The 27343-nt window shown below is 40.9% G+C and overlaps 2 protein-coding genes and 1 long non-coding RNA gene across 3 annotated transcripts in view; 2 read left to right on the forward strand and 1 right to left on the reverse strand.

The window, feature by feature from the left end:
• Window positions 1-27343, reverse strand: part of LOC138978185 (uncharacterized) — a 73302-nt gene that overhangs the window by 41516 nt on the left and 4443 nt on the right. The window contains exon 2 of the mRNA XM_070350846.1: window positions 22673-22840. Within this exon, the coding sequence (XP_070206947.1) occupies window positions 22673-22840 (168 nt within the window). The remainder of the gene's footprint in view (window positions 1-22672; window positions 22841-27343) is intronic.
• The window catches only part of LOC138978186 (uncharacterized), a 96390-nt gene that overhangs the window by 29612 nt on the left and 39435 nt on the right, over window positions 1-27343 (forward strand). The window lies entirely within an intron of this gene.
• LOC138978183 (uncharacterized) lies at window positions 2141-5363 on the forward strand. The gene is made up of 3 exons (XR_011459600.1): window positions 2141-3157; window positions 3543-3727; window positions 4866-5363. It is a non-coding gene; the product is annotated as an uncharacterized lncRNA (long non-coding RNA).

Raw genomic sequence — 27343 nt, forward strand, 5'->3', positions numbered from 1 at the left:
CAATACTTAATACAGCGAACCGACGAAGTGACATAAAGTGGATAGCGGCCTAAGTCACCATATACCATCTTGTTTGGTGTTTGTCGTCCCACACACAAAAACTTCTTGCATGCAAACAAATGGGCTTTCTCAAGAGCTTCAAACCTTTGGAATCCCCACAGCTCAGATCCATACATTAAGATCGGGAGGACCTGTGCGTCATATATTTTAAAAAATACGCTTCTAGGTATGTTGCCTAGCCTCCACAAACATCTTAGGATTTGGCCAGTCCTTATCTTTGCCTTTGAGGCCAGATCGCTGACCATTAGCGTCAATGACAATTTTGTGGTGAAATTTAGCTCCAAGTACTTGTAACTGTTCACCACCTCTATGTCCTCGTTTCCGTAGGCCTACTTCCAGGCTTCATTTGCTGCCAAAAATCCTCCTTTTCTAAAAACGATTACCTTTGTCTTATCCAGGTTGACCGTCATGGAAAACTTATCCGTAAACTGGAGAGAGAGAGAGAGAGGCGCAGAGAGACTGAGAGAGAGAGAGAGAGAGAGAGAGAGACGCAGAGAAGAGAGAGAGAGACGCAGAGAAGAGAGAGAGAGACTGAGAGAGAGAGAGACAGAGAGAGAGAGAGAGATAGAGAGAGAGAAAGAGAGAATAGCAATTCAGTATTTTAGGAGGGAAACAGAGTAAGCACAGGTATGCTTTTTTTGCATCTGGCCCTGAGAGAAACACACACACACACACACACACACACACACACACACACACACACACACACACACACACACACACACACACACAGAAAGAGAGAGAGATAACAAATTCTTCTTCTTTACCAAAGTTCCGTGTTGAACACCAGTACTGAATGGCTGACCACTTTTGCTGTTTAATGTATCAAAACTTCAATCCCATTGCTCTTGCCCACAGGGTACAGTCTTATCTCCTTACCTTTTTACCTTGTGTAACCGAGTGCCAATTTACTTTACCCTTTCTCACCGAGCACAAACAATCAAAGCAACTGACACAAGTTATATTACCAGGTTCTTTTATTCCATAAGATGAAAAGGGGAATGTGTGGGATAACGGGGGTTTACTTTCAAATACAAAACTCCCAATGCACCACAACAGGACTAAACAACTCCAAAAACAACGCTCTCAATTCTTCACTCTAAAACTATATTCTAAATTCTCCCTCTAAAGCTACACTTTAAAATCACACTAAATCCTTCCTCCAAACTACACTCTAAAACTCTACTCTAAATCCTCACTCTCCACTTTAACCCCAAAAAACACAATAAAACTCTAATCTAAAACAAACGAAATCTAAAAAAAACAACCTAAAAACAATTCTTAAAAAAAAACCAAATCTAAAAAAAATCGCTGAGCCCCTCTAACAAAAACTAGTCTACAGAACCCAGTCCACAAAAACTAATCTACGAGAACTAATCTACGAGAACCAGTCTACGAAAACCAGTCTACGAGAACTAATCTACGAGAACCAGTCTACGAAAACCAGTCTACGAGAACTAATCTACGAGAACCAGTCCACGAGAACTAATCTACGAGAACCAGTCTACGAGAACTAATCTACAAAATCCCCATCTACGAAAACCTAGCTAGAAAACCCATCTACAAAAACCTAGCTAAAATAACCCACTAAAAAACCCGTCTACGAAAACCCCATCTAAAAAAAAGACCCCGTCGCACACTCCGCCATCCTGCAAACCACAGAATGCACGCCGTAAGCATACGTAAACAACTCAACAATTTCAACTACCACAAACTAACTCTTTGAACAACCAAACACATCATTCCTATCAAATAACATACCTACAATACCGTTCTCTCAAACGGTTTTCTAAAGCATTCAATAAACAAAAGTTTTCCCAAACATTCAACTCACAAAACAGTCTTCATGAACATTCAAATAAATCCTCCCCCAAACAGCATACTCTTCTTCTCACTGCTTACCCATTTACAGAAAGAAAATTGTATTAACCTACCAGCAAAAGAATTCCTCACATCCCAAAGGATTTCAGCCTGTGACCAAACATGTCACACCAGGCGTCCAGAAAACACACGCACAAAAATATACGTTGTCTTCCTTCAAAATTCCACGCAGAAAGAAAGTCTCAGTAGGCCCCAGGGGCCGGTTTCATATACCGCTCTTATCCTAACTTAGGAGCTCTTAAGGGGTCAAGATGGGGTTAAGAGCAAAGTTAAGATAGGTGCGTTTCACGGACCGCTCTTTGGCCAAAGAGCGCTCCTATGTCGCTCTTAACATAGGGCAGCCCCCCCCCAGCCCTAAGTTAGGTAAGAGCAGACAGAAGCGCCCCCAACTTGCAAGGGAGATAATTTTAATCCTAAAAATGGCGGCCGTAAATGAGACTGTGAGTCGACTCGACTCGTGCATCATTTTGCGATATAACATGCGCCATCAACACATTTTCGTCACCGCACGGATCCGCGGAATGCCCAAGACGATAAGGAGAGTGCCGCACGCTTTCATTTGTCAAAGCATGGACTCCTCTTTGAAATATGTTGACAAGAGTGTGGATGGTATGCAGTTTAGCACTTACAAGCACCCGCGAAGACTATGATTGCACCGTTTTCTGCGTGATTGATGTCTGTCAGTCCATGCACGGCGACATATTCTACATCAGCAAGGAAACGAGTCTTCGCTGCATCCACCGAATGTATATTCTGCCTTGCACGACGAGTGTGAACCCGACAGGAAGCGGCTAACCACACGTACTCGTGAGCAATTCCAGATAGCTTGTACTTGTAGTGCACTTTTTCGGCGTGTTTGTGGTGCTGTTTACACACATTTTCGAACAACAGTCTATCAGTCAGTCAATCAATCAGCCGTGACGGCTTCTACAGGCATTGAAGTAGTTGGTGACGAACATCTTTGGACCGTGTGTCGTGTTGTTCTATGGCCAGGGTGTGAAAAGGGTACCATGATTTTAAATGAGAGTTGGGTGTGTCCTGCAATCCAAGCACCTCTGGGCTTGTTCATATACGGTGACATTGGCTACATCTTGACACCCTGAATACTCAGTCACACCCTATATCTACAGCAGTGCTCCAAGCAGGTTAACTCAACACGTGAACTAGACACGTCAGCAAGACACGTCAGCATTGTTTCCTGTCATGATGAAAAAAGGTAATGTTTGGAATAGATCTAAAGCATAATTGATCAAATGTTCCTTTCAAGGCATGCTACTTTTCAGATTGTGTTTGGGAATGTTGTTGCAGAAAATGTCAAGGTTATAAAACAGCTTGCATGAGAGAGAAAACATTAGAGCAGAAAAGGCATGTTTGAAACTTAAATCATAAATGGGTTGTTATTGTTAATCAGCACCATATTATAATTTATATACTGACTGTGCTCGTTGTAAGTTTGACTTGGTAGCTGTGCTGACAGTGTTGTCTTAGTATCATCTGCACTGCAGATCTGTGCAGCGTATTCACCTGGTAATTGTAAATGCATACAAGCAAACACTGAAACATTCAGCAAACGCTCATAATTTTCTTTCTTGTATCACCAGAGAATAAACTTCATCACCGTCTGCATCGTCTGGCACCACCATGCTCTCCTCCAGTGTCATCTTCTACCCGTGGACACTAACATACAGAACTTTACCAAAGCAAGGGCAGAGACAATGAGGAATGCCAATGAAAGCATAAGTCTTAGTGAACGTGGTGTGCAAGAAAAGACTGGACATCATTTCAGGTAAATATGTTATGCTTGTAATTAGTAATATGATACTCATTCAGTCATTGACAATTCTGTAGAACATTTGGAAAACAAAAGAAGAGGCGTTCTGGGATCACATAGTACTAACTTGTGTAATAGTAGTAGTAGTATGCATACACATTGAAAGAGATGTGTCAAAACGTATTGTTCTCACACACAGTGACACACACAAAAACTGGACAGTGAGTAAGAAGAATGCTGTTTCAGTGTTTGACTTCTTTTTTAAACTTTTATCTGAAACTTTGACTTTAAATTTTACTACTCCTTGATATCAACAAAACTGATTCTTAAGTGACAATAACTAGTAATTTACTAGTACTAAAAACATGTATTTACGCTGTTATTGTTAACGTGGGGGGGGGGGGGGGGGGGGGGGGCATAGATTGTGAGGAGAATAGAACATGCTCTAGGGGATTTCAAGAAATTGTGCTAATTTGTAATTCAGTTGGTTTGTTCCATTTCCTGAATTGTTAGCCTTGTCTGATTCATTTTAAAGGACTGAGTCATTGCTGATATACAGAGCTTTCTTTTAATTGTTTAACCCCTCTAAATTAACGCAAGACCTCATGTTTTTTACTGCTGAAGCGATTGACACCTGCATCAGCAGTAATGGCAGAACACAAAGTACAAAAGTTAACCAAAGAAGACACCCTGTTCTGGACAGATAATTGATCTTCTTCTTCATGTATGTAAACGTTGCCAAAGCGCTTTGAGCTGTGAAGAAGCGCTATATAAATGTTCTATTTTCATTATTATTATTATTGTGTCTATCCTGAACTTGAGTTGATTTTTAAGTGGTACTTTGTGTTTTTTCGGGTCAATTTTTGGGGCATCCTTTTTTGAGCAGCGGAAGAGTGTGCCACATTTCCAAGTGAAGTGCCTTTAATGGCGTAGAAAGTTTGAACAAAATGATTCGGGAGTGATTTTTTTTTAAAGTACACAATTTGTACAGATAAAATGGTTTGCTAAGTGTAGTATGAATAAGAGCAAGTTTTAGAATTACTCACTGTCTTCTCTTTTTCTTGTAAGATTATGTGGTGAAACTGCTCTGTTGCTAACATTTAATACAAGAAACCTTCTGCTCTTATGACTATGTTGCTGTTCCTTGTTCAAGGGCCTCTACCCACACACTGATGCTGACACTCATTGAGGGGCCAACTACCAACACTGATTGTGATACTCGCTGAGGGGTCGACTACCAACACTGAGGCTGACGCTCGCTGAGGGGCCAACTACCAACACTGATGGTGATACTCGCTGAGGGGTCGACTACCAACACTGATGGTGATACTCGCTGAGGGGTCAACTACCAACACTGAGGCTGACACTCGCTGAGGGGCCAACTACCAACACTGATGCTGACACAACACTGATGCTGACACTCGCTGAGGGGTCGACTACCAACACTAAGGCTGACACTCGCCGAGGGGCCAACTACCAACGCTGATGCTGATACTCGCAGAGGGGCCAACTACCAACACTGACCCTGATACTCTCTGAGGGGCCAACTACCAACACTGATACTGACGCTTGCTCAGGGGCCAACTACCAACACTGATGCTGACGCTTGCTCAGGGGCCAACTACCAACGCTGATGCTGACACTCGCAGAGGGGCCAATTACCAACACTGACCCTGATACTCTCTGAGGGGCCAACTACCAACACTGATACTGACGCTTGCTCAGGGACCAACACTGATGTTGACGCTTGCTCAGGGGCCAACTACCAACACTGATGCTGACGCTTGCTCAGGGGCCAACTACCAACACTGTATGTAGTGGCCACTGTGTAACCTCCCTTGCACAAAACAACAAATTTTATATTTAAAATGGTTAAAGGAATTTTTTAAGCATTTACATTAATTATGCCAGGAACAGTCTGCAGACACAGAAGTATACAGTGGTTTTGTCAATATTAGTTAGCAGTTAAAACATGTCCAACGTTCATATTCTATTTCTATACTACCTGTCAACAACAACAAACTAAGCAAACGCGTTTGAGGGCAGATCATTTTAATGAGGCCATTTATTGTAAAACCAATTATAAGACTGAAAAGGCCATTCATTGTCCTATGTTATATAGAAAACAGATTTAGTTTACGCGAGGTACTGTTTATAAAGTAGAACCTACAAGACTAGCATCCCCAACAATCAAATTCGCAAAATCAAGTTTAACGTGTTAAAATCGACATATACTGTTCAAAAAAAGAAACGCATAGTTGCTACTTGCCAAATTTGTTTTATTTTTCGAAAAAAATAACAGAAAATCCAATATTTAGATTATTTGTTTGAAATTTGGTATGGACACAGTTGAATGCACACACAGTTCATTTGCATCTTCAAATCAATCAGTCAATCAATACGATTGGGTGCCGAGGCTGTCAAGTCAGTAGGGGGTGTGACTGCCTTGAGCAGCAACAACTGCCCGGCACCTTCTGGGCATGGACTGGATCAGATGCCGGATATCTTGCTGTGGGATGGTGTCCCACTCCTCCTGAAGTGCCTGCAATAGATCGCGGTGATTTGCCGGCGCTTCTTCTCGCCTGCGCACACGTCTGTCCAATTCATCCCAGAGGTGTTCTATCGGGTTCATGTCTGGCGACATGGATGGCCAGGGAAGCACCTGGACATGGTGGTCGGTGAGGAACTGGGTGGTGAGTCGTGCTGTGTGCGGGCGAGCGTTGTCCTGCTGGAATATGGCATCCTGGTCAGCCAGAAGAGGAAGGGCGTGTGGGCGCAGAATTTCCTCCACGTATCGCTGGGCAGTTATGCGCCCTTGGACGTGCACCAGGGTGCTCCTTCCAGCGGTATTGATCGCCCCCCACACCATGACGCCTCCACCACCATGAACGGGTGCCTCATCCACACAGTTGGGCGCGTAACGTTCGTTTACTCTCCGGTAGACCCTCCTCCGACCATGCTGGAGCAGGAAGTAGGACTCGTCGCTGAACCACACGTGTCTCCAGTGATTCCGGACGGTCCAGCGAAGGTGCTGGTTGCCCCCCTGCACTCGGTTCTGGCGATGGCGGCGGGTGAGGACAGCTCCTATGTGAGGTCTGCGAGCTCTCAAACCAGCTTCATGCAGGCGGTTCCGCACAGTCTGGTCCGATAATCGGTGTGGCCCGGGGAGAGCCTGGACAGAAGATGAGGCCGACAGGAAACGATTCCGGAGGTGGCGGAGCCGTATGAAGCGGTCGTGAGCAGCAGTTGTCGCCCTTGGTCTTCCCGCTCGTGGCAAGTCAGCAACGGAGCCAGTGGCTTGAAACCTGACCCACAGTCTACTGATGGTGCTCTGGGACACGTGGAAGTGCCTGGCGATTGCACTTTGACTTTGGCCTGCTTGTAAACGACCCAATGCATTTTGGCGGTCTTCTCTGCTCAATCGGGCCATCTTTCGTCGCTGAATTGTCGTCTGATTTCTTTGTGGCGAACAATCCGCTTTTATGGGTTTTGGAAGACATGGTGAGAGCTCAATATTCCCCGAGTTTCACGAGATTACACTGAAGCATGACGAGTGGTCATGCCAAATGAGCAATTTTGACATTGTAGCCACTGATAACGCATGCGTCACGTGCAGAGCTCACTTGTGGCAATGGACGAAAGGTCGACGACCAGATAAACATTTTCTGCAGTTTGGTGGATATCCTTGTAGCCATATAACTAAATTAACAAAATATTACAAGCTATGCGTTTCTTTTTTTGAACAGTATACTATCAAAACTGCTGATAGGAAACCTGTTGTGCATGTTATTAGAAAGAAAAATTAAATATGCATCCAAACAGTCAGCTTAGTTTACATATCTTGTCTAACAATGGCGTAATGGCATGATGAACGGTATGTAATTCATCTGAGAAGCCGTAAAATGCGGTTTCTGGGGCCATTTTAGTGGGTAATCAGAAGAAATCCAGCACATTTAATAAATTTCTCAATGCATTGCCTTCAAACGTCTGGTAATTTATGCTAAGACATGTCGTTAAGTACATCAAGTCATTAGAGATTAGGTTTGCTTTTATTTGACATGCCAGAAAGAGTCCTTAAAATAGTCGGTTGGTCTAACTCTAAGCTGACTCATCAAACAAATTTAATTTGTTGCTATTTTCAACTTCAAATAAACCAAATACTCAAATTTCATGTACATATTTTATCAGACATGGATGGTATGAGGATTTCAAAGCGAAAGTAATCTTTAAGAAGTGGACTATTTTCACAGCGCTGAGCACAAATAGCCCACATCAAGCTCACTGCTGAACATTTAACTGCTAGCTGCTGAGCAGGGCTTTTGAGAGAGCATTTCCCAAGAATGTTTGTACGCGTTTGAACAAGTGGTCTGAGCAGCCGTCGTTGATTATGAATTACATTTCAGTGTAATTTGAAGCTTTAATGTTTGTTTAAAAAGCCTGCATATTTAAAAAAAAAATCTGTTTTCTTTGGAAAAGGTACATCTTTATTTTTTGTAATTCTTTCTAACATGTCGCATAACAGCAGTACTAATGTTTCAAATGACTTGACATTTTGTTTGTAATTCGGTACATCTTATTGTCTTGTCTTTCCATTATTGCCCACAATCAGCAGTAGTGATTACTTCGGCACTTGATGGGATGTTGCGCAAGTCCAAGAAAGCAGCGTTTCCAGCATCCAAAAGTCCATTTAAAATTCACAGGTTGGGGAGTATGGGGGGGGAGGGGACATGAGTCACAGTGGCTACTGGTTTAGTGCGAGGCGCGCGACACAAAGGTGTCGACAGTGCGGGCCTCGACGACAGCTGCTGGTAGAGAGTTCCAGTCCTTCACTGTGCTGGGTAGAAAAGCGGCACTCCGATACTGAGTGCGGCAGGTGATGAGGCCGAACTGCTGGCAATGGCCTCTTCGCTGGCGTGGTGGTAAGGGGGCCAGCTTCGACTTGATGCCCGGACAGTGGACGATGCTGTTCGTGATCTTGTAGAGCATCGATAGGCGGGCAAGCTTCCTGCGCTCCTCCAGAGACTGCCACCCAAGGGAGTCCAGCATCCGGCTGACACTTGACGTGTTGTGGTAGCGGTTGCAGACGAATCGGGCAGCTCGTCTCTGGGCGGTCTCAAGCTTGTCGATGTTCTTCTGGGTGTGCAGGTCTCATACTGACGAGGCGTACTCCAGGATAGGCCTGACAAAGGCCTTGTACGCCTGCTCTTTCACGGATCTTGATGAGATCTTCAGATTGCGCCGCAGGAACCCCAGGGTCTTGTTTGCCTTGCTGACGATGTTGTTAATATGGTCGTCCCAGCACAGGTCACCCTGAATGGTCACACCCAGGTACTTGACCGCCTTCACTGTCTCCAGCGTATGCCCATGGAGCTGGTAAGAGGGCTGTAGTGGGCGTCTGCTCCTCGTAACAGGCAGGGTGTTGCACTTTGCAGGATGGAACTGCATGTCCCAGCTCTTCTCCCACTCGGCTAGGCGATGGAGGTCTTGTTGTAGCTGGGCCTGGTCGTTTACGCTGTACACTGCAGTGTCGTCCGCAAACAGGCGCGCTAGTCTCGTTAATGTACGCTAAGAATAGCGTCGGCCCCAGCACTGATTTGTTGCTTAATTAATTCATTTGATAATTGTCGGTAAAAATACCGGCTAACACCTCACAATCGCAAACCTGTTTAATGTTGTCTTTTCTAATTCATGACATGTGTTAGCACGAATCACCAAATATTTGAACGCAATGCGTTAAAAATTGCAGAAATTCAAATGTATTGTTTTGTTTCATTACCCGCTAAAACGGCTTCAAAAACTGCCTTTTATGCCTACTGAGAGGATTACCACATATTTTTTTTGTTTTGTTTTGTTTGCTTAACGCCCAGCCGACCACGAAGGGCCATATCAGGGCGGTGCTGCTTTGACATATATATAACGTGCGCCACACACAAGACAGAAGTCGCAGCACAGGCTTCATGTCTCACCCAGTCACATTATTCTGACACCGGACCAACCAGTCCTAGCACTAACCCCATAATGCCAGACGCCAGGCGGAGCAGCCACTAGATTGCCAATTTTAAAGTCTTAGGTATGACCCGGCCGGGGTTCGAACCCACGACCTCCCGATCACGGGGCGGACGCCTTACCACTAGGCCAACCGTGCCGGTTTACCACATATACCTACTGAGAGAATTAACACATACACCGCTCAGCACATTTGTAAACAGGAATCGCTTGACAAGTGGCCCCCTTCATCCCCCCCTTCCTCGTCCTGATATGGCTCTGCGTAGTCGGCTGGACGTTAAGCAACAAATAAACAAACAAACAAACCGCTCAGCGTGGCATAGTAACAAAATTGACTGTTTCAGATGCACATTTGATTGCTCTGAGTCTGATTTGTTGTCGATTTTAACGCAGGAACCTTGATTTTTCGAATTTGATTTTTGGGGGTGCCTGTGTTGTAGGAATCACTGTATGTATACACACTTCCTCATGTGAACTCAAACAGCTTTTTGAATAAGGGCAATCAATACATGCCCCTTTTCAGTCATATAATTTGTTTTACAATAGACTGCCTCATCAAAACATTCTGCCCTCAAACGCATCTTTTGTTTATTTGTTGCTTAACGTCCAGCCGACTACGCAGAGCCATATCAGGACGAGGAAGGGGGGGATGAAGGGGGCCACTTGTCAAGCGATTCCTGTTTACAAATGCACTAACCCATTACTTGTGTCCCAGCAGGCTTTAGTAAAACTAAATTAATACCTACTGGAAGATTACCAGTTTCCAGTATGTTAAAATAGGCTTAACCTATCTACTGCTGGACTTACATCAGAACACTAACAGATTAAACTATACATGAATCGCGAGACAAGCGGCAAGAGAAGAGATTTTTGGAAAAAATACAGGTGAATGAGCAAGAAGGCAGAAAAAAGAAAAGAATTCATGAAGAAAAAGAGAGCATGACAGGAAAGAGGAACCAAAAATCTACCTAACAGCAAACTAGAAAGCTCCTGCGGTTCCAAAAACAGGAGGGGCCTTTAATTTCATAACCGCAGTGCCCCACTGCGCGACTCAAACGCATCTGCCTAGTTCTTTAAAAGAATCACGCTTTGGACTGCACAGTCCTGATGATGTGGGTCGTGTACAATCCATACTTTCCAAAGAAGGATTAAAAGTAAAATAAAAAGTATGGGTCGTACACTACCCACGCCATCCAATTAGGAGTTTTGCCGTCTCTTTGCATAGTATGGGTCGTACATGACCTACACCATCCCAATTAGAATACACAGCGTAAAATTCCTTACGGAATTCCATATGGGTCGTCCGCAACCCACATCAGCCCGACTGAGTAGTTCAAATTACTTCGTTTGTGTTAAAAGATAATTTTTCAAAAGTTATGGTCAAATGACTTGAAGAGAAAAACCAGTGTATTTTATGGTAGTTCCTGCCCTCAACTTCCTTGGAATATGCACCATTTTGATCACCGTTTCTCGTAATTTCCGTTGACTTGTGCTCTTCAGTGTACTCAATTGCGATTAAATTTAAAGCCACATTGATTTTCGGGCTGTTGTTGTTGAAGATATTGAGTTTTTAAGTTTGTCTATGTAAATTGAATAATTAATTCTGTGACCTAAAAAAGAGAGGGGATAGTACTGTGACAATTTTCTGAATTTTGATTTTAACCCCAACCTTGTTCTTAGGTGTCCCAGTTCAACACACAGTGACTAGTATTTCTGAATCATACACACTTTGAAGGCAAACTTAATGCCTTATTGCACCCATTTTCGTACTCTAACTAAAACATTCATTTCCGTGTTTATTCATTTAAACGTTCAATGGCATTTAAAGGTAAAATAATTGATTTGGCTTTATCCTCGTATGTTAAAGTTGCCAAATTGTGCCTATTCTGAATTTCCTTTGATGTATAATTAGTGCCCAACGTTTTTATAGGGTCGATTTTGGGGGGTACCCTTAATTAAGAGGCGATCATGTAACCCATGTAAAATGAATCTGTGATTCCAAAAGTGTGCCAGATAGCCAAGTGGATGGCCTTTAATGACAAAGAAAGTTTGAATGAATTGACACGGTACGAAAATGGGTGCAACATATTTTTTTGGCAGAGTGTATATCCAATGGCAATAGTAATACCTGCCTTGCATGAACAAATAAAGGACTGGGTGGCCGAGTGGTAACGCACTTGCGCTCGGAAGCGAGAGGTTGTGAGTTCGACCCTGGGTCAGGGCGTTAGCAATTTTCTCCCCCCTTTCCTAACCTAGGTGGTGGGTTCAAGTGCTAGTCTTTCGGATGAGACGAAAAACCGAGGTCCCTTCGTGTACACTACATTGGGGTGTGCACGTTAAAGATCCCATGATTGACAAAAGGGTCTTTCCTGGCAAAATTGTATAGGCATAGATAAAAAATGTCCACCAAAATACCCGTGTGACTTGGAATAATAGGCCGTGAAAAGTAGGATATGCGCCGACATGGCTGCGATCTGCTGGTCGATGTGAATGCGTGATGTACTGTGTAAAAAATTCCATCTCACACAGCATAAATAGATCCTTGAGTCTAAGTCTGGAGATACGCGCGCGATATAAGACTTCATATAATAAAAGATTGATCAGAAAATTGTGTATGTAACTTTGTCTCACATAGCCATAAACAAGCTGGTAGCTGTTTCCCAAACCAATATAAAAAGAAACAACAAGTAAATAAAAAACATTTTAACTCACAGTCACCCCATGAATTTGGATCAACAAGCCCAAGAATATTGGTTTTTTTCAATAATACTAAATTATTTTTTAAACATTCTTCAGTAACAAACAAAAACTATAAAACATATTCGAAAATGCTTTGTCAGGTTGAACTTTTAATCAGGTAAAAACAAAATACATACCTTATGCTTTGAATATTAATGTACATGTCTACTATCTGATACTGTATTGCATGAACTTCACACAGTCTGACTCAATGTGCCTTGTGAAATTGGGCAAGTAAACATTGGCAACAAACCTGTGATCTGGATTTTGACATGGTACTTATATTTTAAAGGCACAATCTTTCCATGTCAAAGAATTGTTCTCATCATCACAGATGTGGACTGTCTTTTGCATGGATTGGTGGGATAAGACAAGTCTTACACTTGGACAAACACTGGGAGGGGAGGAGGAGGGGGGCCTTTTAAAATTCTCTTTCAAATAAAGAATATGTTCGTACTCTATTTTAAGGTTTCACCTGGCCATCCTCTGTGTATCTGATACAGCTGTATATATAAAAAAAATCCTTGTTATGCAAACTATCTTGTCAACCACCCCATTTACATTATGGGATTCATAATCCGGTATTTATGGCGTTTATGGCTATCTGGAAAGAAAATTTTTTTACTTTTGGGTACATGTCTAAAGGCAGTTTTGATTGATTGATTTTTGGATGATCACAGGTGGCAGTGACTGAATGTAATCAACAAAAGCCTCATAGTCTGCAATTAATAATTATCCAATGTACAAATATAAACGCATTCGTGTTGGTGTTTATGATTGATGCTTTACAGTGTTAGGAAGGTATGTAAAAAGTAACCAGAAAAAGGTCAAACAATAAAACCCTGCTATTTCTCGTGTTAAGTTGTGGTGAAAATCGATGCATCGCATTGAAATAAAGTCAGATGTGAATGATCAGAAAGATTTGAATGATGTTTTGTTGGGTTCCATGCTTCTTGTTGGCATTTAATAACTGCTTGGAGATAAAAGTCTGTGTGTGTGCTTGTGTGTCTGTGTCAAGATATACATATAACGCAAATAATGCTTTCTTACTGAAATGACCATCCGTAGGATATGCAGACCAATGCTCTCTCTCTCTCTCTCTCTCTCTCTTCAGTATGACCTATCACGACTGATTATTGCAGAGTCAATGTCTTCATAAGTACAGAAAATAATTCATATAGATCTATGTAAAAACTAAAACACCCACACATATTTTGACACCCAGTCTGTGATGTCTGAATGAAATACATATTTTTATTTACGTCACAATTGCATGACAAGTACGCGAGATAAATTTAACAACTTTGACCTGACAACACACACACACACACACAAAAAACTCCCTCTCTGTCAGCAAAGCCTTACGCAGATCAATGCAAGGTGCAGATCAATCAAACACACACACAATGTTGTCAAAATGGCACAAGACACGTACAGAGTGACCCAAGAAAACTGCAACCCTCACAACTGCTAATTACTTCTACATCTCTTGACCGGATCACTATATATTTAGGGGACATAAACTTCAGCCTATGCATGACCCTTCCCTTGATTGGCAATGTTGTAGAACAAATGGTCTGACGTTTGTGCAATTTCGAAACAAAGTTTCCAAATTCGACGATCGTCTCAACAGAACAAGGTTTGACATTTAGCGGTAGCAATACTTATGGCAATCCGTTTGTAAAGAAATTACGTTTTTTCCTGTTGATCTAAATAATGAATTATTTAACTAAATAATTCATTATATAGCTAAATAATTCATTATTTAACTAAATAATTCATTATTTACACAAAAGTAAAAAGTGTGATTGTTGTAATTAAAGAAATCTTTTATTTACTAAACAATTCATTATTTAATAAAAAAAAATCCATTATTTACTATATAATGCATTCTATAATATAGAATGCATTCTATAATATAGAATGCATTCTATAATATAGAATGCATTCTATAATATAGAATGCATTCTATAATATAGAATGCATTGTATACTATAGAATGCATTCTATAATATAGAATGCATTCTATAATATAGAATGCATTGTATACTATAGAATGCATTCTATAACGTTACGAAACTACTCTCTGTGTCTCTGTCTCTCTATGTTTCTCTTTCTCTCTCCCTCTCTCTCCCTCTCTCTCTCTATTCAATTAAACTGTGTCAGTGTCTCTGTCTCTCTCTGTCTCTCTCTGTCTCTGTCTCTCTCTGTCTCTGTCTGTCTGTCTGTCTCTCTCCCTCTCTCTCTCTCCGTTTCTCTCTCTCTGTTTCTGTCTCTCTCTGTCTCTCTGTGTGGCTCTCTCTCTCTCTCTCTGTCTCTCTGTGTCTCTGTCTCTCTCTGTTTCTCTCTCCCTCCCCCTCTCTCTCTCTCTCCCTCTCTCTCTCTCTGTTTCTGTCTCTCTCTGTCTCTCTGTGTGTGTCTCTATCTGTCTCTCTGTCTCTCTCTGTTTCTCTCTCCCTCTCTCTCTCCCTCTCTCTCTCTCTAGAGAGAGAGAGAGCGAGAGAGAGGGAGAGAGAGAGAGAGAGAGAGAGAGAGAGGGAGAGAGAGAGGGAGAGAGAGAGGGAGAGAGAAACAGAGAGACACAGAGAGACAGAGAGAGAGACACACAGAGAGACAGAAACAGAGAGAGAGAAACGGAGAGAGAGAGAGAGAGAGGGAGAGAGAGAGAAACAGAGAGAGACAGAGACACAGAGAGAGAGCCACACAGAGAGACAGAGAGAGACAGAAACAGAGAGAGAAACGGAGAGAGAGAGAGGGAGAGAGACAGACAGACAGACAGAGACAGAGAGAGACAGAGACACTGACACAGTTTAATTGAATAGAGAGAAAGAGAGAGAGGGAGAGAGAGAGAGAGAGAGAGAGAGAGAGAGAGAGAAAGAGAAACATAGAGAGACAGAGACACAGAGAGTAGTTTCGTAACGTTATAGAATGCATTCTATATTATAGAATGCATTCTATATTATAGAATGCATTCTATAGTATACATTATAGAATGCATTCTATATTATAGAATGCATTCTATATTATAGAATGCATTCTATAGTATACAATGCATTCTATATTATAGAATGCATTCTATAGTATACAATGCATTCTATATTATAGAATGCATTCTATATTATAGAATGCATTCTATATTATAGAATGCATTCTATATTATAGAATGCATTCTATATTATAGAATGCATTCTATAGTATAGAATGCATTCTATAGTATACAATGCATTCTATAGTATATAATGCATTATATAGTAAATAATGGATTTTTTTATTAAATAATGAATTGTTTAGTAAATAAAAGATTTCTTTAATTACAACAATCACACTTTTTACTTTTGTGTAAATAATAAATTATTTAGTTAAATAATGAATTATTTAGCTATATAATGAATTATTTAGTTAAATAATTTATTATTTAGATCAACAGGAAAAAACGTAATTTCTTTACAAACGGATTGCCATAAATACTTACCTGATTTAAACCCTCCAGACTTTTACTGTTTGGATTATCTGAATATCTGAGAATACACAAACACCCCCTTCACCCCCTTAGATCATCGGTGACCTAAAGAAAGCAGTTACAGCTCCCTAAACAGCAAAGCTTTCGTGCCACTCACAATTTCGGAGGGGTAATTTGAAACACATTTTGTAGAAAAGGTAAATGTCCGATCATTATACCTGGAGACTCGAAACTGTGTAGAATGGTCGCGGATGAACTGAAGTGTATGCACAACTATGAACATATTTGCTAAACTCAAATGACTGAAAAAATAAACCCTTCGTTGTACAGTTACACTTTCGCAATACCACGCAAAATTCATTTATGACAGGAACGCTTTCATCCATTTGAAATGCCCTGATCCGGCTTTTAATTGCTATATTCAAATAACTGACTGTCTGATGTTGATTCAGGTATACTAAGTCATTCAAATTATCCCAAAGCTAACTATCTTGAGTGCTGAAATCGGGTTAGTTCGCGACTGCTCAATTTCAAACCTCGTGCTGTTGAGTCGATCCCCGAATTTGGCAACCTTTTTTGAAAATGCACAAAAGTCAGACCATTTGATCTAAAAATTTGTCAATTTGTAGAAGGGTCATGCATAGACTGAAGTTTAAGTATCCCATATATCAAGTGATTCGGTCCACAGATGTAGAAGTTATTAACAAATTTGAGGCCTAGAAAATTCATTATGGACGATGTCAAGGACGTCATTCAGATCTAGATCTACATACATACGTATGTACAGGTACCAAGTCTCATGTTTTATTCGTTTTGTAACGGGGCTAGAAAAACAAGCCTCCACGATCGCGTTGCTTTTGTTAACATTGGAAAGGAGGGTTATTATTTCTGTATGTGTAAATGTGTCCTTACTTTGTTTGGATCGATGTTATCATCAGCTTTTCGTCTGCTTTCAACCGGATGTTGTGACCTTGAACCTGATGTGACGTAACTAATCGGGAAACTCCGTTTAGCCACTAAAAATAGCGCTTTGCTCGCTCTTTGCAAAGAGCGATCCCAAAGATGGATCATGAAACGCGTCGTTCCTAACTTTCGTCCCACTCTCAGCTAAGAGCTCTTAAGGCCCTATTCCTAGGAACGCCTAAGAGCGCGTATATGAAACTGGCCCCAGGGCCCAGCATCCCGCGTGCATGCGTCACAAGGTTAACACACGTTCGACTCGAGGGGTGTCGAGTACCTTTACTTTCTCTACTTGGTGTTTAACATCACCTTCAACTATTCAAAATTACATCGCGGCGGAGAGAAAAAGAGAGATGGAATAAAGTCACCTGTCAATTGTTTCTTGTTCACAAAAACATTAATCACAATTTTACTTCAGAAACTTATACCAAAAAACAATCGTTTTATCTATGCAAATTTAAAAATCGGCTCTTCCGTCAGACCATTCCAATAAAAACAAAACACAGTCTCGGAAACCTTAGTGGATCCCCGATAGTACAGGGGTACCCGAGTTCACAAGTTCAAACGGATGTACACAAGTGCATGTGCACCGTAACTGTCGTCGGTCACAAGCTCACACTTGTACACAAACGACTGCAGAGGCAATGTTTTAACACCTGTCATTGAAAACTCGGTTGACACTGCTTTAAGAAAAAGAAAAAAAAACTTTCGAATTGTGATTGTACTTTTATTTTAACAGAAATTGTAAAGTGTTATTAATGGTGTAAAGAAAACTATGTGAACTTAAATGTGACAATAACAACAGAAATGGTAATTGATTAAAGGAGGAAACCAAGTCTTATTCCCAATTTATTTTTAGATGGTGTGAAAGTAGACCGGTTGAGTAAATAAAAATATATCGGAACAGCCATTGACAGTAACAGGGCCCCCCACGGACCCCCGTCCCAGAGGGTCCCCGGACCCCCATTTTTAATTGTTAGAGGGTTTTAGAGGGTCCCAAGAGTCCATGGTCAGGGTGGACTTGGGTGGCCGAGTGGTAAACGCACTTGTGCTCGGAAGCGAGAGGTTGCGAGTTCGACCCTGGGTCAGGGCGTTAGCAATTTTCTCCCCCCTTCCTAACCTAGGTGGTGGGTTCAAGTGCTAGTCTTTCGGATGAGACGAAAAACCGAGGTCCCTTCATTGGGTTGTGCACGTTAAAGATCCCACGATTGACAAAAGGGTCTTTCCTGGCAAAATTGTATAGGCATAGATAAAAATGTCCACCAAACTACCCGTGTGACTTGGAATAATAGGCCGTGAAAAGTAGGATATGCGCCGAAATGGCTGCGATCTGCTGGCCGATGTGAATGCGTGATGTATTGTGTAACAAAAATTCCATCTCACGGGGCATAAATAAATCCCTGCGCCTTGAATATGTGCGCAATATAAATTGCATAAAATATAAAAATAAATAAAATAAAATATATCCCTGCGCTTAGAACTGTACCCACGGAATACGCGCGATATCTATGCCTATTCAATTTTGCCAGGAAAGACCCTTTCGTGTACACTACATTGGGGTGTGCACGTTAAAGATCCCACGATTGACAAAAGGATCTTTCCTGGCAAAATTGTATAGGCATAGATAAAAACTATGTCCACCAAAATACCCGTGTGACTTCGAATAATACGCGCCTTGAATATGTGCGCGATATAAATTGCATTAAAAAAAAAATTAAATAAAAAAATCCCTGCGCTTAGAACTGTACCCAGGGAATACGCGCGATATAAGCCTCATATTGATTGATTGATATAAGCCTCATATTGATTGATTGATATAAGCCTCATATTGATTGATTGATATAAGCCTCATATTGATTGATTGATTGATGGTCCCCAAACCCCCTGTGTTCATATAACGCATTGTTATCACGAATAGTGTGATATGCAGTGTCTTTTTTCATCAGAATATTCGAAGAGGACACTTCAACTTCAACTGTATACCTAGTTAAATTGAACACACACACACTCTTTTCCATATCATTCCGGCGTGAAATTGGAATTTGTGCTTGCGCTATAATTGACTGAGGAGACGAGTACAGCCTGAAAAGAGTACCTACAGTACGCACAATAGCGGAAATTTAGTGCGTCCCGGGACCCGCACTTTATAAGTTTAGTGCGTCCCAGGACCCTCTCAGTGAATTTCTAGTACGTAATTTCGGCTTCTAGTGCGTATAGGACGCAGGGACGCGCACTTTGGGGAGCCCTGCAGTAAACTATAAGTTTTGACAGCCACACCACGGCAGTTTACAAGAAGTGTCAGTCCATTGAACAGACACAAACTAAGGCATGCACAAACTAAGGTATCTAAATGTGACCACAAAGAGGTTGTATCAAAGTTGTGTGCAATGCGTTTTCATATTTTCTTTCATATGCTCGTATTGAGATCCAATTTTGCAGAGTAGTTACTGAGTTGTTGTATGAAAGGAGTGTTGTAAAAGGGGGAAAAAACGTATCAAAGTTGTGTGCAATGTGTTTTCATTTTTTTCTTTCATATACTCGTATTGAGATCCAATGTTGCAGAGTAGTGACTGAGTTGTATGAAAGGAGTGTTGCGAAAGGGAAAACAAGTCGCGTAAGGCGAAATTACTACATTTAGTCAAGCTGTGGAACTCACAGAATGAAACTGAACATAGTCCGCCGCTAGTGCAAAAGGCGGTGAAAGTGGCGAGCCTGTTTGGCGCGGTAGCGGTTGCGCTGTGCTTCATAGCACGCTTTACTGTACCTCTCTTCGTTTTAACTTTCTGAGCGTGTTTTTAATCCAAACATATCATATGTATATGTTTTTGGAATCAGGAACCGACAAGGAATAAGATGAAAGTGTTTTTAAATTGATTTCAAAAATTTAATTTTGATCATAATTTTTATATTTTTAATTTTCAGAGCTTGTTTTTAATCCCAATATAACTTATTTATATGTTTTTGGAATCAGGAAATGATGAAGAATAAGATGTACGTAAATTTGGATCGTTTTATACAAAAATTTTTATTTTTTATAATTTTCAGATTTTTAATGACCAAAGTCATTAATTAATTTTTAAGCCACCAAGCTGAAATGCAATACCGAAGTCCGGCCTTTGTCGAAGATTGCTTGGCCAAAATTTCAATCAATTTGATTGAAAAATGAGGGTGTGACAGTGCCGCCTCAACTTTTACAAAAAGCCGGATATGACGTCAAAAAAGAAAAAAAAGTCCGGGGATATCGTTCCCAGGAACTCTCATGTAAAATTTCATAAAGATCGGTCAAGTAGTTTACTCTGAATCGCTCTACACACACACACGCACAGACAGACACACACACACACACACTCACACACACACACACACACACACACACACACACACACGCACACAAACACACACACACACACACATACACCAAGACCCTCGTCTCGATTCCCCCTCTACGTTAAAACATTTAGTCAAAACTTGACTAAATGTAAAAAAGAAAAGAACAAGTCGCGTAAGGCGAAAATACAATATTTAGTCAAGTAGCTGTCGAACTCACAGAATGAAACTGAACGCAATGCAATTTTTCAGCAAGACCGTATACTCATAGCATCGTCAGTCCACCGTTCAGGCAGGGAAATTGAAAAGAAGAGCGGTTTAGTAGTTGCGCTGAGAAGGATAGCACGCTTTTCTATACCTCTCTTCGTTTTAACTTTCTGAGCGTGTTTTTAATCCAAACATATCATATCTATATGTTTTTGGAATCAGGAACCGACAAGGAATAAGATGAAAGTGTTTTTAAATTGATTTGGAAAATTTAATTTTGATAATAATTTTTATATATTTAATTTTCAGAGCTTGTTTTTAATTCAAATATAACATATTTATATGTTTTTGGATTCAGAAAATAATGGAGAATAAGATAAACGTACATTTGGATCGTTTTATAATTTTTTATTTTTTTTTACAATTTTCAGATTTTTAATGACCAAAGTCATTAATTAATTTTTAAGCCATCACGCTGAAATGCAATACCGAAGTCCGGGCTTCGTCGAACATTACTTGACCAAAATTTCAACCAATTTGGTTGAAAAATGAGAGCGTGACAGTGCCGCCTCAACTTTCACGAAAAGCCGGATATGACGTCATCAAAGACATTTATCGAAAAAAGGAGAAAAACGTTCGGGGATATCAATCCCAGGAACTCTCATGTAAAATTTCATAAAGATCGGCCCAGTAGTTTGGTCTGAATCGCTCTACACGCACGCACGCACGCACACACACACACACACACATACACCACGACCCTCGTTTCGATTCCCCCTCGATGTTAAAATATTTAGTCAAAACTTGACTAAATATAAAAAGCGAGGAAGATTGCTGCGGATGAAAGTCATCAGTATTTTTTTTTTAGCACGCCAGTTAGAACTGCGCCCGTCCGGAAAGAGGTTTTGTATGCCGAAATGTAGAACTTCGCGTGCCAAATCAAGTTTTATCCAAAAGTGTGCTCAATATTTAAACACTGAAATGATCATACTTGTTATATCCTTGTGATTTCTGCTTAATACTCAACGCGTCGTAATTGTGTATCTACATTTCAAACGACACTTGGCATGTGTGTGTGTGTGTGTGTGTGTGTGTGTGTGTGTGTGTGTGTGTGTGTGTGTGTGTGTGTGTGTGTGTGTGTGTGTGTCAGATGTTTTGATGTTGGTGTGTGTTCATTGTGTATAATGGTCAGCCACAATTCATTTTCTGATTTTTAGATGATAAAGTGTTATTGTCTTGTCTTGCCTTGCCTTGCCTTGCCTTGCCTTGCCTTGCCTTGTCTTGCCTTAATTGCCTTATCTTGTCTTGTCTTGCCTTAATTGTCTTGTCTTGTCTTGTCTTGTCTTGCCTTAATTGCCTTGTCTTGTCTTGTCTTGTCTTGCCTTTTCTTGCATTGCCTTGTCTTGTCTTGTCTTGCCTTGCCTTGCCTTGCCTTGTCTTGCCTTAATTGCCGTGCCTTGCCTTGCCTTGCCTTGCCTTGCCTTGACTTGTCTTGTCTTGCCTTGCCTTAATTGCCTTGTTTTGCCTTGTCTTGCCTTGCATTGCCTTGCCTTGCCTTAAGTGCGTTGCCTTGCCTTGCCTTGCCTTGCCTTGTCTTGTCTTGTCTTGTCATGTCAGTCTCGTCTTGTCTTGTCTTGTCTTGTCTTGTCTTGCATTGTCTTGCATTGTATTGTATTGTATCTTTTTATGGAACCCCCGTGCACCAAGGGGTATTGCTAAGAACCTCTCTGGCCACTCCGAGGAGGGCCCAATGTTCCCAGTGCAGTTCAGATTTCTTCGACCCCAGAGTAACTTGGTGGAAGAAAGGAGAAATGTGTACTCCTGTTAGTGACAGATACGCGTGTGCTCGATACTGTTCGTTAAACACTTACTGCTGCTGGATTACTTCTCTCGTTTGCTGCACTGTGAGATTTTCACAGTCTCGGATGAAATCACAGCTAACTTACAGTTGTTTCTTTCACATATATACACGCGCACATGTACACACACACAGACAGACAGGCAGACAGACAGTCACTAACACACACACACTGACAGACACACACACACACACACACACACACATACACACACACACTGACAGACACACACACACACACACACACACACATACACACACACACTGACAGACAGACACACACACACACACACACACACACACATACACACACACACTGACAGACACACACACACACACACACTGACAGACAGACAGGCACACACACACACACACACACACACACACACAGACACACACAAACCTCAGTCGGCACTCTGCTGTCCACTTGCTTCCCAGGCCAGGGTTCCTGCCACAGTACGTCACGTGATGGTGCTCCTGCCGCCGTTTCATGTTTCCCATAATGCATTCCGGAAGTGATTTCGTCTTTCCCATAATGCCTTAGGCTGTTGGCTTGATAAGGTGCTTGGAACTGTAAGAGAGAGGTAGAATTCAGGGGTGTTGCTGGCTATTTTCCGAAGGGTCAGGCTTCTAAATTTGGATGATATTTTGTGTTAAATTGACTGCCTGTTTTTGCATATTGTGTAACTGTAAGGACTTGATTGTCTACCATGTTCGTATTTATGATTGCAAGTTTGTTTTGAAGACACCACCATAAGCCGTAGGCTTGTTGTTGTTTTCACTTTTAGTCAATGTAAATTTCGTGAACATGTAAACCATGAATATACATTGTTTCAACCAAGAGTCAGACTGGAGTCTACCCCTGAGAGCAGAAAGTAGATTAAATTAGGTCACTCGCCTAGTTGATGTGCCATAAAAGGGGGAAAAAAGTTAGACAGAATTTGTAAGGAACTAATTGAATTCAGTTCAAAAATCGTATTTTTCTTGAAAAAGGATACACAGAGTTTGCAAGGATCTAATTGAAATTAGGTATTTCAGGTCAAAAATCGTTTATTTTTTCTTTTCAATGATACTGTTCTATTCATTTATGGGAGGGGGCGAGTGGGTACCTCGCCATGCCACTCCGGATCATAGCGCTGTGCTGACGACGAAAACGGCTGGCTGCGCTAGGCGAAAAAGCGGCGAGGTACCGACTCGCCCCCTCTCATTTGGTCCCGCTTTGTAGTAGCGGACTTTACACTCTGCTTGCCGCTTTCAGAGGTGTCAACTCGCCGCTGCGCACAGTAGCAGCTCGCCCCCGTATATTACATGCTATGAAGTCATGTTGAATTTGTTGACGTTTTAAGTTTAAAAACACACAAACACTTCTACCTGAGTTTTCTTCTCCAAAATCCTTCCGAACAGGGTGGGCCATGGGCTGTGTTTGTTTTCATACGAGAACCTTTCGAATTTATTTTACTGATCTCACTTTTTTTCCACAAAAGGTCGGAACGTCACAAACTGAACAATTTACATCGTTTATAGCTACATTTCTTAAAAGGAGATGTACAGCTGTACGAACAACATTGTACTCAAGCAATCTATTTGCAGTGTAGCCAGTTCTTTCACACACTTCTTCATAGGAAGCAACACGTCCATTATCACACATATTGCTCACATACATTATACCACTTTTAATCCAATCCACAAAAAAGAGTGGGTTACTTTGACAAATTATATCTTTGTTATTCCACACCAAACCCGATACAGAATTACCATTATCGACTTGATTATTAATATCAAGCCATGCCTTCAACACAGCGGACCAAAATTCCGATTTAATACTGTCCAATCCTTTAAATGGTTTGCTATTAATGCTCGCAAAAAAACATTCAAAGCGACCCCCAAATAGGAAAAACAGTGCTTTTGGGAGCCATGACTATTTCTGGTCTTCATTGTTCACAACCCAGCTTAACAAAAAGGAACACTGCATCTGTCGCAAATCAATCATATCCAATCCACCTTGCTTAACTTCGTTTTAAATACACAGACTTTACCAACGATGCTCAAATTCCTTTTCTCCCACACGCAGATGAGCCTTTTCGCAACATTCACTCTCTCTTTCCAATTCTCTCTCACTTTTGACGCACGCATGTAATTACAGAAATATACATCCAGAATTTTCATTTTGTCTGTACATGCAAAACCGCAACACTCATTCCTACAGTTCTTCCGTGACGCAAACCACATTAGTTTGGAGTTTTGGTGATTTATATTCAAACCTGATTATTTCCGAAAATGTATCAATCAAAGCCAGGGCTTGGAACATGTCATGTTCATCTTGCAAAAGCAATGTAACCTCATCAGCGTACAACAGTACTTTCAAAACTGTATCCATATCTCCGTTGTTCCATAATGACATACCCTTTATATTTTTGGCCTCTCGAATTTTGATTGCTAACAATTCAACTGCTAATACGAAGGCTAGTGCGGAAAAAGGACAACCTTGCCTTATTCCGAAATCAATATTAAAAAATTCAGATAACCAACCACAATAATTTACACAACTTCTTGCGTTTTTCATCAAAACAGCAACCCATTTCACAAAATCAGTTCCAAAGCCAAATTGTTCAAACATCTTCAACATAAACTCTTTGGAAATGCAATCAAATACATTTAAAAAAAAAGTCAATTGACACCATCAATCCAGGCTTATTCTGTAAATCTGCATTGAAAATTTGAAGCCTTACGAATCCTTGCGAATGTCTCACGAATGGTTGCGAGTGCTTGCGAATTTCTACCGATCATTGCGAATGAATACAAATCCATATACGAATTTCTTGCGAATTTATTACGAATCTTGCGAGTGGTCTTGCGAGTGTTGCGAGTGCTTGCGAACACTTTACGAATAAAGCGATTACGCCTTTTCGCATTGTTCGTAATGCTACTCTTACACTGTGACGAATTGCCCTTGCAAATAGAATTCGCCAATAATTCGTAATGATCGGGACATGGACATGGTCGCAAGACATTCGTAAATGTTCTTAACCATTCGTCAGACGAACAGGTTGGTTACGGTAATAGCGGTAGTGGTACATGTAGCAGAAGGAAATAGGTGGAAGATGAAAAGCAGACATGTAAACATTTGTGTTTTTGATGAAAAGAAAGCAAAGTATGAAAAACAGAACAGTGGTGAAAGAAAAAGGGAGGTGGAGAGGGAAAAACATATTGGGTGAATACTAATGATACACTGAATAAGGAGATGAAGGACGAACATTATATTTTCAGGTGTCAATCCAGTGAAAGGAAGAAGGTGTGTCACCTACTTACTGAACCGGAAATTTTTTTTTCAAGTGTAACCGAGTGCCGAAACACTACGATCACCTCGGGAAGCGAAGTGCAATCAAACAGGATTGAAAATGTTAGGGCTAATTTCTTAGCCCTATAAAAACTGTTATGCAAACCCGAAGGTTTCCATGAACATACAAACAATCGGAAACCACCAGACCCCATCACAAACAGAACTCTACAATCCACTGGTGTTGACTTTTAAAGGCCAACAACTCGGATGCAGAGTCTGCTGTGAAATGAGCGGTAGCCTCCCCTGTCACACAAGGAAGCAAAATGCTGCAATCTGAGCTCAGAAACAGAGAAACTGAGCTGTTTTGGAAAGTTACTTCCCAGTGTTCTGAATAATAGGATAACTAAATATTTTGATGATGATTCAGTCATTGGTGAAGAACAAGCCGGTTTTCGAGCAGGTCATTCAACCCTCGACCACATTTTTACTTTACATAGTATTATTGATTACTTTTTATCAAAGAGAAAAAGGTTATATGTGACCCTCCACCACGAAATGAGTCGCATGTCACCTCGCGCGGTTCTGCGCTAGGCTTAATATAAGTCCGGGGAGTGTCTGGTAACAGTGTGAGAGTCACCTTAGTCACAGGCTTATAACTCAAACAGTTTTCGCTCTTTTCTAAAACGGGTTTCACCACTGGATAGAGCATAAAAATCCCTTTAGGAAAATGTAAAAATATGAATATCATGCAAAGGTGACATGCGACTCATTTCGTGGTGGAGGGTCACATATTGTCTTTTTATTGATTATGAAAACGCATTTGATTATGCGAAAAGAACTTTTATTCGGAAGAAAATGTTTGATGTTGGTATAAATGGGCGAATGCTGAATATTATTCAAAATGTGTATAGTTAGGCCAAGTCATGTGTTTTGGTAGGTAACCAAAAGTCAGATTTTTTTCAATGTTTTACCGGTGTCCATCAAGGGGAAAACTTGTCACCTGTATTGTTTGCTGTGTATTTAAATTATTTACAAGCTTATATGCTTGATAAAACTGAACACCTCCCTACTTTTGAAAGAGAAGTTGCAATGTTGGACTTACAACCGGATGATGCAGAGTTGATGTTTAAAATGTGTATTTTATTATATGCAGATGATACAACCATTTTAGCAGAATCCCCAGAAGCATTACAAAACTCGCTTAATGTGTTGTCCGAATATTGTGATGAGTGGAATTTGCGAGTTAACGCCAAAACACCTCCGAAAATAGTTGTTTTCTCAAAAGGTAAAATAAGAAAATTTGCCATTATTTAAATATAAAGATAAATTAGTTGAGGTGGTGTTTGGTTTTCAATATTTTAAGTTATTGAGACATCACAGTGCGCTAAGAGATTTATAGAGCAAATCTTGAAAATAATTATTGAACTCAGCGCTAGGCGCTTCGTTCAATAATTCATTTTTTCGATTTACTCTATAAATCTCTAAGCGCACTTTCTTTATTTGGTGTTTAACGTCGTTTTCAACCACGAAGGTTATATCGCGACGGGGAAAGGGGGGAGATGGGATAGAGCCACTTGTCTATTGTTTCTTGTTCACAAAAGCACTAATAAAAAAATTGCTCCAGGGGCTTGCAACGTAGTACAATATATTACCTCACTGGGAGAATGCAAGTTTCCAGTACAAAGGACTTAACATTTCTTACATACTGCTTGACTAAAATCTTTACAAACATTGACTATATTCTATACAAGAAACACTTAACAAGGGTAAAAGGAGAAACAGAATCCGTTAGTC

The sequence above is a fragment of the Littorina saxatilis genome, linkage group LG10, assembly GCF_037325665.1.
Source record: "Littorina saxatilis isolate snail1 linkage group LG10, US_GU_Lsax_2.0, whole genome shotgun sequence".
Lineage (NCBI taxonomy): Eukaryota > Metazoa > Mollusca > Gastropoda > Littorinimorpha > Littorinidae > Littorina > Littorina saxatilis.